This window comes from Oryx dammah, unplaced genomic scaffold, assembly GCF_014754425.2.
Source record: "Oryx dammah isolate SB20612 unplaced genomic scaffold, SCBI_Odam_1.1 HiC_scaffold_6, whole genome shotgun sequence".
NCBI classification, from domain to species: domain Eukaryota; kingdom Metazoa; phylum Chordata; class Mammalia; order Artiodactyla; family Bovidae; genus Oryx; species Oryx dammah.
In genome coordinates this window covers 34929392-34941583 of record NW_024070190.1, presented here as the reverse complement: position 1 = coordinate 34941583, position 12192 = coordinate 34929392, and the positions used below count along the sequence as shown (strand labels likewise).

At 33.6% G+C, this 12192-nt stretch overlaps 1 protein-coding gene across 1 annotated transcript in view; it reads right to left on the bottom strand.

Moving 5' to 3' along the window:
* Positions 1 to 434: 434 nt before the first annotated feature.
* The window catches only part of SLC25A16 (solute carrier family 25 member 16), a 28795-nt gene continuing 17037 nt past the window's right edge, over positions 435 to 12192 (bottom strand). The window contains exons 4-8 of the mRNA XM_040242280.1: positions 11492 to 11613; positions 11180 to 11246; positions 7526 to 7688; positions 3563 to 3631; positions 435 to 2076 (exon numbers count right to left, since the gene is read on the bottom strand). Coding sequence (XP_040098214.1) covers positions 1920 to 2076; positions 3563 to 3631; positions 7526 to 7688; positions 11180 to 11246; positions 11492 to 11613 — 578 coding nt within the window. The 3' untranslated portion in view covers positions 435 to 1919. The remainder of the gene's footprint in view (positions 2077 to 3562; positions 3632 to 7525; positions 7689 to 11179; positions 11247 to 11491; positions 11614 to 12192) is intronic.

The window sequence follows — 12192 nt, the reverse complement described above, 5'->3', positions numbered from 1 at the left end:
CATTGTAGGTAGACGCTTTACCATCTGAGCCACCAGGGAAGTCATATATATATATATATATATATATTTATATATATATATATCACCACTAAACTTTCAATCTCCACACAGGCCACTATTAACAGCTAGGAAGGGTACATCATTCATCAATCTCTAGACAAAATCACTGTCCCATTCCATAGACCAGAAGGCTGTGCCCACCAAAAGGCAAGAAAAGAATTACAAAGGCAATCAAAACAGACATAGTCGACCTTCAAAACAGACATAGTCGACCTTCAAATGCAAGATAATCTATCAAGATTCACTTTGAGTTATCAATCTGAAATAAATTAGATATAAATACTATCATTATTTCAAGTATTCTTCCATTCTGACCGCTTATGTTTATTTATGCTTCCATAGTATAAATAGTTAAAAGAGAGGAGTAATTGTTAAAATATGAATAAAATTTATTTTTAATAACCTCAGTACTCTGTAACAGATATAGAATGCAAATTTTATTTAAAAAAATATTTGCAGTCCTCCTTTATTGATAACATAACTGAGATACTTATTTTATACATTTAAATTATCTTGAGATTTGATAGCAGTATTTAGCTACAGTGTAGCCCAAAAATGAAATATACAAAATAGTTTTAGGAACACATGTACACCAGTGGGTATACTTATAAATCATACAAAGATAAACATTTATTGTAAAATAAAGACTTTGAAAATGAAACCAGTTCATATAATTTCACCAAGATATGACAAGAAATCTTTATGCAAAAAAAATAAAAATTGAAACAGAAATAACACTTTCAACTTAGTTTTCTAATGCCTTAAAAATCATATTAATTCTACAAATTGCTATTTTGGAGGACAGAACTATAACTGTTCCCCTCTCATTTTTTGTCATGCTTACAATAAAACATAAAAAAGTACTCTGAACATAATAAATGGAATTCTTACATTTTAAACCATTTTACTATAAAGGATAGCAATTCAGATCATGTTTTACATTTCTACTTAAGTTTATATTGCACTAAAATTATTTTATGTGGAAGAACTAGTTGATGTGTCATAACATAATACCTTGGAAACATTCTTTAACATTCACATCTATGTTAATGGATATTTCACAGTCCACTTAAATAAATTTTCTAACATACACCAAATCATCTAATAAAAACAAATCTATAATGCTAATTTGTTTTGAGAGCAAAGATACTTAATATTTATTATTACTGACCTTGGGAAATACAGTGAAATTTTAAAACATACTTAAATCACTCAGAGACTGGTAATACCATTTGAGCAAGACCTGAAAACTTGTGACTTACTGATGAGTGTCTACATGGCTACTTTTTTAATACAATATTTATCAAAAATGAAGAGAAAAAGTGTTTGTCCTTTTATCCAGTGGAGCAGAATTATGAGAAGAGACATATTATGAATAATACTTCAATGCTGGCTTCTAACCTATGTTTCATATAACTTAAAATGTCAGTTCTCATCATTCTGCTGTAATATAACCAAGCCTGTTTATTATAACAAAAACCAATGTTACAGTCTTTGAGAATCATGATTATAATTAAAAGCTTGAAATAGCATAATAAAACTAATGACAACCTCTTGAATTCATTTCAAGTTAGTTCTGCTTTCAGATAACACTTTAAAATGGTTTCCAATAACCTTACTGATTAACCAGCATCAGCTTAGGAATTTTTTTTTTGCAATGTTCTAAAATATAACTACTGGCATCAGAAAGTATAGTAAGCACTTTTGATTTGTGATGAATAGAAAAATCAAGTACTAAATACCAGTGGTTCCTGTGACAGGGTAAATATCCCCCTTCAAGTAATGTTCTCCCCCCAATTAAATTAACATTTTATTTTTCCCTCTGAGAGTTTATTAAGGAAAAGAAATCATGATTTTTTTTAATTGAGGTGAAAAAACTGCTTCATAAGTTCATATGTTGTGAAAGCCACCGCCTGAGAAGGAACGCAGCGAATGTAATTAAGAGATAAACCACGATATAATCCTTTTCGAATTCCATGGTGTCCATAGACATACTTCATAGTCTCCCGCATGGTACTGAAAGAGAAAGATTAATGCCCTTTATGCCCAGTCATGAACAGACAACTTCAGGATCATAACAGCATTTTTTTAAAAGAAGCTAAAATTCCATCTTGAGTAGCTTTTGGAAAGCAAGTGTTAAAACAAGCTAAAAATTCACAATAAAACAGCAATTCATTCTGAACAAGTTCAAAGCATTACGCATAGAATTTTGGGGTTCATTAATACAATATATTTTGTTTGTATTATGTCTGTGACATTTACTAGCAACACAATTTCATAATAATATTTGGAATACTGATGTAGTCTTTTTAAAGGATATATGAACAGTTGCCCTTTAAGCTCTCATTTCTGCTCAAGTTGTATGCTATAATGAGCAGATGTTATACAACTAAAGCTTGAAGGTTTAGTTGTATAACCATCTTTCAGATTTCAGCAATAAAGACTTTCTTTTTTCAGTGTTCTTTCCTTCCAAACCAACATTTTGAGCTTTGTCTTTCTCTTTCAATATGCAAGGTGGACTGAAATCTTCAAAAAAATCTTTTGGGTGAATAAAGGCAACTCAAGTTCCTGAATAAATATTCTGCTCTTTCCCTGAAGGACAACACATCACCAAACAGAATGATTCGAAAGTTATAAATTATAGAAAACTCTATAGTGTTATGCTATGCAATAGTGTTAGCCACTAGCCATATTGGCTCCTGAGTACATGAAACTCAGTGGCAAATCCAAAACTGAGATGTGCTATGATTTCAAATATGTAGTATTTTTTAAGGGATTAAAAATATAAATAAATAAATAAAAATGATGTAAAATAAGATGACAAAGTGATAAATTTTAGATATATCAGTTTAAATAAAATATTTTAAAACAATTTCATCTGTTTCTTTTTATACTCTTTAAATGTAGTTACCATAAAAATTTAAATTACATATGTGATTCACATAATATTTCTACTTAACAGAGCTGCTCTAAAATGACTTTTTTTTTGGCTTCATGCTTTGCTGGATTTAAGTTCTCCAATCAGGGGTCGAACCTAGGCCGCCACAGTGAAACTCCTAACCACTGGACTGCCAGGAAATTCCCTAAAATAAAATTTTAATAGGAGGATTGAAAGTGAAAGTGTTAGTTGCTCAGTCATGTCCTACTCTTTGCGACCCCATGGACTGTAGCCTGCCAGGCTCCTCTGCCTGGAATTGCCATGGAATTCTCCAGGCAAGAATACTGGAGTGGGTAGCCATTGCCTTCTCCAGAGGATTTTCCCAACCCAGGGACTGAACCTTAGTCTCCCGCATTGCAGGCAAATTCTTTACTATCTGAGCCACCAAGGAAACCCAACAGAAGGATTAGGACCTGATTAAATTCTTATAAAGTTAACCAAAGCACACCATGGGATATAAAATTAAATCTCTATACTACTTGTGAGATCACAGTCCTATCTTCCTACTTAGTGTACACATTACATTTCCTAATGAAATGGAACGATGACAAATGCAGAACTTACAGGCACTTTTCAAATTCTGGAAGAACAGTTCCTAACTGCATTCGCCGACGTGTTACATCAAATGGGTACCTAATAGAAGAAAAAGACGGAAGGACTTAAAAACGATTTTTAATTTTCTACTCAGCAATTATTGAGTACAAAGTCCTATGTATGCTAGGAAATACTGTGTTCCTACTCTCTGATTGTTTTGTCTAACCTGGGAGTCAGGATATAGGCACATGAATAAAACCAAATAACAAAAACAAGGTCTCTTTGCCCTTTGCAGAAGTGGTTCTCTTGGGATTGGTGATTCTTCTCTTTCATCATCCAATGTCAAGTTCTATTTATTCCCCAGAGGAAAATGAAATGCCACTTCCTGAAGAAATAAACTGAGTACTTTCCGTTGCTGTAACCCTAAGACAGGGTTTCTTAACTTTGTCACTATTGCCCTTTGGATTGGATAATTCTTAGTTGTTGGGGGCTGTCTTGTGCAGTAGGATGTGTAGGTACATCTCTGGCTTCTGCCCAATAGCTGCCAGGAGCACATCCCCAACTGTAACAACCAAAAATGTCTCCAGACATTACTAAACATCCACTAGAGGCAAAACCACCCCCAGTTAAGAATCACTACCATTCAGCAAGTGCCCTTGTATACAGGAGGCCAACAAAAATTCTCAAGGGCTAAAATTAACAATACAGATAATTGTATTTAGAGGACAGAGGTAATTTTATGTGGAAAGATTGCCTGGTTCTGGAACTCTGGATGGTGGGACAAATGTTAACTAGACTTACTGTCATGATCATTTTGCCATATATACAAGTATCAAATCATTATGTTATATACCAGAAAGTAATAGAATATGTCAATTATACCTTAACTTACAAATTTTTAGGTTGTCTAAAGTGAAATATACAAAAGTAATCTCTTTGGAGTAGGACTCAGGTGATTTTTTTTTTATTATATTTTTAGGGCTAATATTGACTGCTTAGGTCCTGTGCTAAGCAAGATAAAGTATATTACCTCATCCCATCTTTACATAATTGCATGAGATAGGTACTCTTATCTCAATGTTAAGAAAATTGAGTCTTAAGAGACATTTTCCCTGCCATAAAACTGCTTTCTACTTTCCTATTCAAAGCTCTCATTCATATATATATATATAAAAGTGAAAGTCACTCAATCATGTCCAGCTGTTTGCGATCCCATGGACTATACACTCCATGGAGTACCCTAAGCCAGAATACTGGAGTGGGTAGCCTTTCCCTTCTCCAGGGGATCTTCCCAACCCAGGGATCGAGCTCAGGTCTCCCATATGGCAGGTGGATTCTTTACCAGCTAAGCCACACATGTTATAAATACATATATAATATACACATAGTGATATATGAGAAAAATAAGTATGTACTTCTATATACATTTAAATTTACTATGCAATAGTCATAATTAAAAAACCACCCATATACCAACCAAACAGCTTAAGAAATAACATTAGTAATAGATGAAGTGCATTATACATCTCAATAGCATCTCCATGAACTACCAATCTTTTTTTTTTTTTTTTTTTTGACCCTGCCTCAAGGCTTGCAGGATCTTGGTTTCCCAACCAGGGAACAAACCTGTGCCCCCTGCAGTGAAAGCACAGACTTCTAACCACTGGACCCCCAGGGAATTCCCCTCCATGAATCATCTTTAAAAAAAAAATCATGTATTTATTTGGCTGTGCCAGATCTTAGTTGCAGCACGTGGGATCTTCAATCTTTGTTGCAGGATCTTTAGTTGGGACATTCGAACTCTCAGTTGCAGCCCATGGGATCTAGTTTCCTGGTCAGAGATCAAACCTGGGCACCTGCCAGAGCTGTCCCACGAATTATCGTTTAATGGGAGGTGGAGAGATGAAAAAATTTTGTGGGGAATAAAGGGACCAATGGACGTGAGTCTGAGTGAACTCCGGAGTTGGTGATGGACAGGGAGGCCTGGCGTGCCGCGATTCATGGGGTCTCAAAGAGTCGGATACGACTGACCGACTGAACTGAACTGAACTGAAGCAGAAAAAGATGTGTCTGGGTAGAAGAAATTGACTAAATAGGGAGAAAGTAAGAAGACAAAGTACAAGGATCAGAACGAGGGAAGTAACAATGGGAAAGAAAGAAAACAACATTCAGGCAATGTTCTTACGTAAAAAATTGCAAAACTGTTTGGATATGTACACTGTGAAAAATGGTTTCAAGGTATTACCAGGACTATAAGATTAACGGTTATCAATAACAATAGGAAAGTTGAGGGCTAAGGACAGGCACAAAAAAGAAAACAAGAAAGTAGTATATGAATTATGGAGTTTGCACTGAGGACAGAAGTCCAGGTAGAAACATTCAAGAGGTTACCAGAGGGAACCGGTATGAAGATTTCAATAGAATTAGTTATCTGTACAGAGGTTGACCTTTGAATCCTTAAAGACAGATGAGCTACTCTAGATATTTACAGGAAGAGCAAAGGACTGAAGTCTGGCAAGGTCTTAACAGTATCAGGACAGATAGGTAGGAGGAGGAAAACAGGAATCAGCAAGATACCTGAAAAGGGAAAGGTGGGAGGATGATGGTCAAGAGAGGGCACTGTTTACAAAAACCAAGGAAACAAAACAATTAGAAAGAGGATAAAGGAACTGAGAAGAACCACTGGATCTGTAAGAGTCAATGCGTGTAGAATACCAAGAGAAGTGCAAAAGAGAAGACAGACTTTAAGGCTCTAAATTGGAAGTAAATAATAAAGAAAAGGGCAGTAAAACCAAGAAGAGAATACAGAATAGCTAGAGGTGAGCATTCTCTGCAAACCAACAAGGTTCCACAGCTACATTTCTAAAAGTAAACTACACTTTTTTTCTTTACCTTCAAGCTAGTCTGCTCCTACAAAATATACTGAGTCTGCTTTTACAAAAGTAATCCTTAATTCAATGAACACCTTACCTTTCAGTATTTATCCTACTTTGACTTTTCTTTTTTCCATTGGATACTATTTTTTTTTTGAGCCTTTGTGACTCTAGTACTTCCTGTTGTCTTCCTGTTTTTCAGGATACTCCTCAGTCACAGAAATCTTTCCTTCTTCCTGTTCCTGAAATGTTCCTGCCTCATAGTATTCCAGCCTCATTTTATCTCATCTATCCAATCTCTCTTGGTCTACAGAAATTCTTTGAAGCCACCTTTCCATTACACTTTCCACCTAATTTATCTATGTCCCTAACTGGTTATTGTTTAGTGGCTAAGCCGTGTCCGACTCTTTTGTGACCCCCATGGACTGTAACCCATCAGGCTTCTTTGTCCCTGGGATTTCCCAGGCAAAAATACTGGAGTAGGTTGCCATTTCTTTCTCCAGGGGACCTTCCGGACCCAGGGATGGATCCTGCGTCTCCTGCTTGGCAGGTAGATTCTTTACCACTGAGACCCCTGGGAAGTCCCATGTCCCTAATACAACTTATATTAATATAGAATTCCCTTGATTGCTACTGTCTCAATAAGAGTATTAGCTTCTTGAGGCAACAGTTTTGTTCTTCCATTAGTGAAAATCCCAATGCTAAGCATAGTTTCTGGCACAAAGCAGGTCTTTAAGATTTACTGCAAGAAAAGTTGTGCCTACAGACACACATATATACACATACTCGATAAATGGCTCAGATTTCAGAAAACTCATATGGGCAAATTCATAAGAAAACATGGCTGAAGACTATACTCAGTGTTTCTTTCTAGCTTTCCTTTTCCTTTTTTTTTTAAATCCACAGAAATTGAGTAGGTTCAAACTAATTTGGTCAATTTGGCACAAAGTTATTTATAATATGCTTTAAGGGCAGGCACATTGGAAAAATGTATTAAATTAATATTTATATTTTTCAAGGGATCCTGTTTTTAATAATCTATTTAAAAATAAAATAACTAACCAATGCTAAAAATCAGGCTTGGATAAACGTATTTGACTTAAGTTGATTAGAAACTTACGATATTGTCTGTGCTATTGCTCCAGCAACACCACCACAAAGTAAGTTTATGTGAGTTTTCAAAACTAAGACATTAGGATTGTCTGACGAAGGTCTGCCAAGAAGGGTGGGAGCATAGGAAAGCCCAACACTCTTTAAGGTACCAAAAGTAAAAAATGAAACACCTGAAAGAGAAAATATAAATTCACCACGATGCTTAACAGAGTGTAAGCTGCAAGAAGACACCATTCTTACATAATAACCAATTAACTCAAGGAACTAACTATGCATTCCCTGATTTCAGATATTTGGCTTAATCTAAGATGAAAAGATTTAATTAATGTTTATAAATAACCTAAAGACAACAAAATTACCACCTATAAAAAATTATAGCATTGTTTTTTCACATACTAGTATAATGTTCAGTTCACTGAATAAAGGTAGTAGTGGAGTATAATGCCACCTTATGCATGAATAGAATTAAACAGTTTTACAAGATTTCACATAAGTAAAAGTTAAATTAATGATTAGTAATTTTAAGTAAATATAACATATTCATAATAATTATGATAATATAAGGAACAGGCAACAAATTTAGGAGTGACAAAGCATTATTTCATTTAGTGTCTAATTTTGTCTTCAAGGAATAGCTATGACAATGAGTGACTCAGAAGACACATGGAATCTAATTAATACTGAGTTAAGTTATTGATAATGTGCAATTGGTACTGGCTGAATATGTACATGATTTATTTTATAATAGAAACATTAAAAGTCATATGTTAAAAAAATAAGCAAAATTCAAGCATTCCTATCAACTAAACATTACTCAAGATATCTTGATATCTACTAAATTTTAAAAACATATTTAAAAAGATACTTAACGCTTAAGAACAAATAACCCCTAACAAAAATTCAGTCTAGAATAACTCAATATATGCATTTATTCTTTATATAAAATTCTTATGAACTTATAGTATTTAATAATGATGATATACAACTTTAGAATACTCATACACTTTTATATTTGGGAAATCTATTCACCAAACTTAAACACAGAAACCTTAACTACAAAAAAAGGTCACAACAAGGAAATTCATAGCAAATTAAACGTAAGTAGGAAAAAAACTGAAATACCTAAATTATGTAGAATGGTATTCAGTGAAATATGATGAAATTTTTTTTAATGTGAATAGTATTCAGAAATATGAAAAAGACTTGGGAAACTGAAAAAATTAAGAAACAAAATTATGTACATACAATAACAATGTAAAAAATGTTTCAAAAATAAAACTAAGAACAAAAAATTAGAAAGAGAAGAACATATAGTAAAAAAACTAAAGCGTTCTTATTCCAGCATAATGGCAATGAAGGTATCCCAAGAGTCTTCATCATTACAGAACAACTATATCCATTGCTGGGCTTACAGAAAGGAATCCCTAGTTTCTAGGAATCCCTAGCAGCACCACCTTCCAAAAATATAATCTGAGGTCCACTTGGGAGTTGTGGCCCATGACAGAAGTGGAGTGACTCTATGTTTTGATACCAACAGTCAAGCCATTGAGACACATCCTGCTGTTGGACCTTGAGAAGATGGAATCACTGGGTCAGAAACTCAAATTAAGATCAAGTAACAACAACAACAAAAAATCAAGTAACATGCTGGACTTCCCTGGTGCTCCAGTGGTTAAGACTCCACACTTCCAGTGCAGAGGCCATGGGTTCAATCCCTGGTTAGGGAACTAAGATCCCACCTGCCATGTAATGTGGCCAAAAAAAAAAAGTAATAGAAACTCACAGTTAAAGACCACCCGAGAAAAAAAAACCCACAGGAAATAACAAACTAAGTAAACAAAGACCACCAGGCATAGGAGGAGGCAAGTAAACTTCTATATTTATTATATTTATAAAAATTGGGGAGTAAGGATTCAGGGAAACAAGCAAACAAAATAAGAAAGGAATAAAAAGAAACATAAAAAGAAAAACAAGTGGAAATCAATAGCAAGGTAAAGAAACAAGTCCAAATATATCAATAATCACAACCACCATTAGATAGACTAACTAGCAATTAAAGATTTTACTGACAGGATTAAACGAAATTCAGCTATGTGATGATTACAAAATAAATACCTAAAACAAAAACATGCAAAAGTAGAAAATGAAAGGATGAAGAAAGACAACCCAGGCAAATATTAACTTGGATCTAGGTGAAAAAATTATGAATTCAGGGAATTTGAACAAAGACAATATACTAGATAACATTAAGAAAGTTTCATAATAGTAAGACAAATACCATATGACAGCAGTTCTATGTGGAATCTAAAATATGACATAAATGAACCTATCTAAGAAACAAAAGCAGAGACACAGAGATTGGTATTTCCCGAGGGAGAGGGGGTTGGGGGAAGGAAGAGTAGGGTTAGCAGTTTCAAGCTTTTATATATAGAACAGATAAACAAGGTCCTACTGTATAGTACAGAGAACTATATTCAATTCCTATGATAACCCACAATGGAAAAGAATATATTTTTAAAAAAGAATGTAAAAATAAAAGTTTCATAATGGTCTGTGGTTATACTTATTAAAAAAAAAAAAGCATAGAGCTGAACTCATTCTATGAGACCTATGTAACCATGATACCCAAACCACACAAGGATGTTACAAGAAGAGGAAATTGCAAACTAATCGCACATCTCACTCAAAAATATAGATGTAAAACTTCTAAAAACAATTAGTGAATGGAACCCAATAGGATATAAAAAGATCACTGTATCATAACCAATTTGGGCTGACATTAGAACATCTATTAAAGTCATTCATCAAATTAATAGATTAAATGAAAAAAAGTTATCATATCAGTAAATGCAGAAAAGGGTGTCTGATAAGATTCAACACCAGTTCAGATAAAAATTCTTACCATACTACCTCAACCTGATAAATAGTACATTAAGCTAAATAAATACTAGAAACATTTCCTTTAAAATTCAGTAATGAGCCAAAATACCAACTATCACCACTTTTATTCACTGATGCACTGTAGATCCTTAGCTAGTACAGCAAGATAAACATAAATAGACAAATAATGATTTGAACTGAAGTAAGAAAAATGACGTTATTTGCACAGGATGTGATGGTCCACACAGGAAATCCTTTAAAGCACTTACATGGTAACTGGCTATAATACCAACAAATAGAATGGCTAGCTATAAAATCATATAAAAATTAAATCAAGCAATAAACTAAAAAGGTAATGTTCCTAAAAGACACAACAAAGCTTATAAGGTATATCTAACAAAAAATGTCAAAGCTCTGCATGCAATTTCATTCAGAATTCCAACAAAGACTTTTGTACAACATCAAAAAATGATTCTAAAATGCATGTGGAATAGCAAGATATCTACAGTCCTTATATTACTCAAAAAAAAGAAACATATGGTCAAGGGACTTGTCCTACCAAACGTAAGGACTTATTATAAAACTGCACTCTATTATTGTTTTAAGAAGTAACACTACAGATCACTGGGGAAAGAAGAAATTATTTAATCAATGGTTATCCTTAGAATGGAAAAAAAAGCAATTATGGACAGATTAGGGGCTTAAATAATAAATGCTCAACTTTAAAATCATTCCTACAACAAAATGAAAAACCCAAGATGTTGCCAAATTTAAAACATACCTGCATATGGAGCCATTCCTAATATAGTAGGCATCAAGCCTCTGTAAAATCCAAGGAAACCACCTTCCTTTTGCATGAAGAAAAATTAGAATTAAAATTACATTGAGCTCATTATAATAAATGCAAAAGAACAAAAGCATATATTACAATGGAAATATTATCCTGGACGAACACTAAAACACAGGTATGTTTTCATAATTATTATTAATGTTAATAATTATAAGTAAAACAAAAACTACTTAGATAACATTAAAAATAATTGCCTAACTATAAAAGGGCATGTTATAGACAAGAAAAATAAAAATGAAATACCTTTGCATAAATCGTTTTGAATGCATGAATAATTCCTGTATAAGTGTGTTCCCCTTTCACCTGGAATGCTAGGCGTACTCTAACCATGTCAAGAGGGTAAGTACAGATAACTGCTGTCATACCTGAAAAGAAAGTAGAAACTTAAAATGTGTAAGAATCTTTTTATATATATATAAAAACCATGGTTTATATATATATATATAAACCATCTTTTCAATTCTTCCCACTGTGAAGTTAAAATGTTAGCAGCAAAAGAGTACAGTGTTAGTGGATCATGAGTATTTTAAAAATTCTATTACTTGTCAGATAAGATATCAGAAAAGAAAAACTGACTATCTCCACAGCAGTAGGCAGGACATCTGACGTTTTACTTATTTTTTCTAATGCTAAAATGGAGATATGCTTAACTTCCCTAAAGAATTCTTTTAAAAATAAAATAAGGGCACTTTTTTTAAAAAAATTCAAAGCATAATCAGTATCTTCTTTTTAAAATTTAAGTAAGGGGAATTCCCTGGTGGTCCAGCGGTTAGGACTCCATGCTCTCACTGCCAAGGGCCTGGATTCAGTCCCTGATCAGTGAACTAAAATACCCTGTGGCATGACAGAAAAAACAAATCTGAAAAATATATAATATTTAGATAAATGTGTTACTGACTAAACACAATAAGGGGCTTCCCTGATAGCTCAGCTGGTAAAGAATC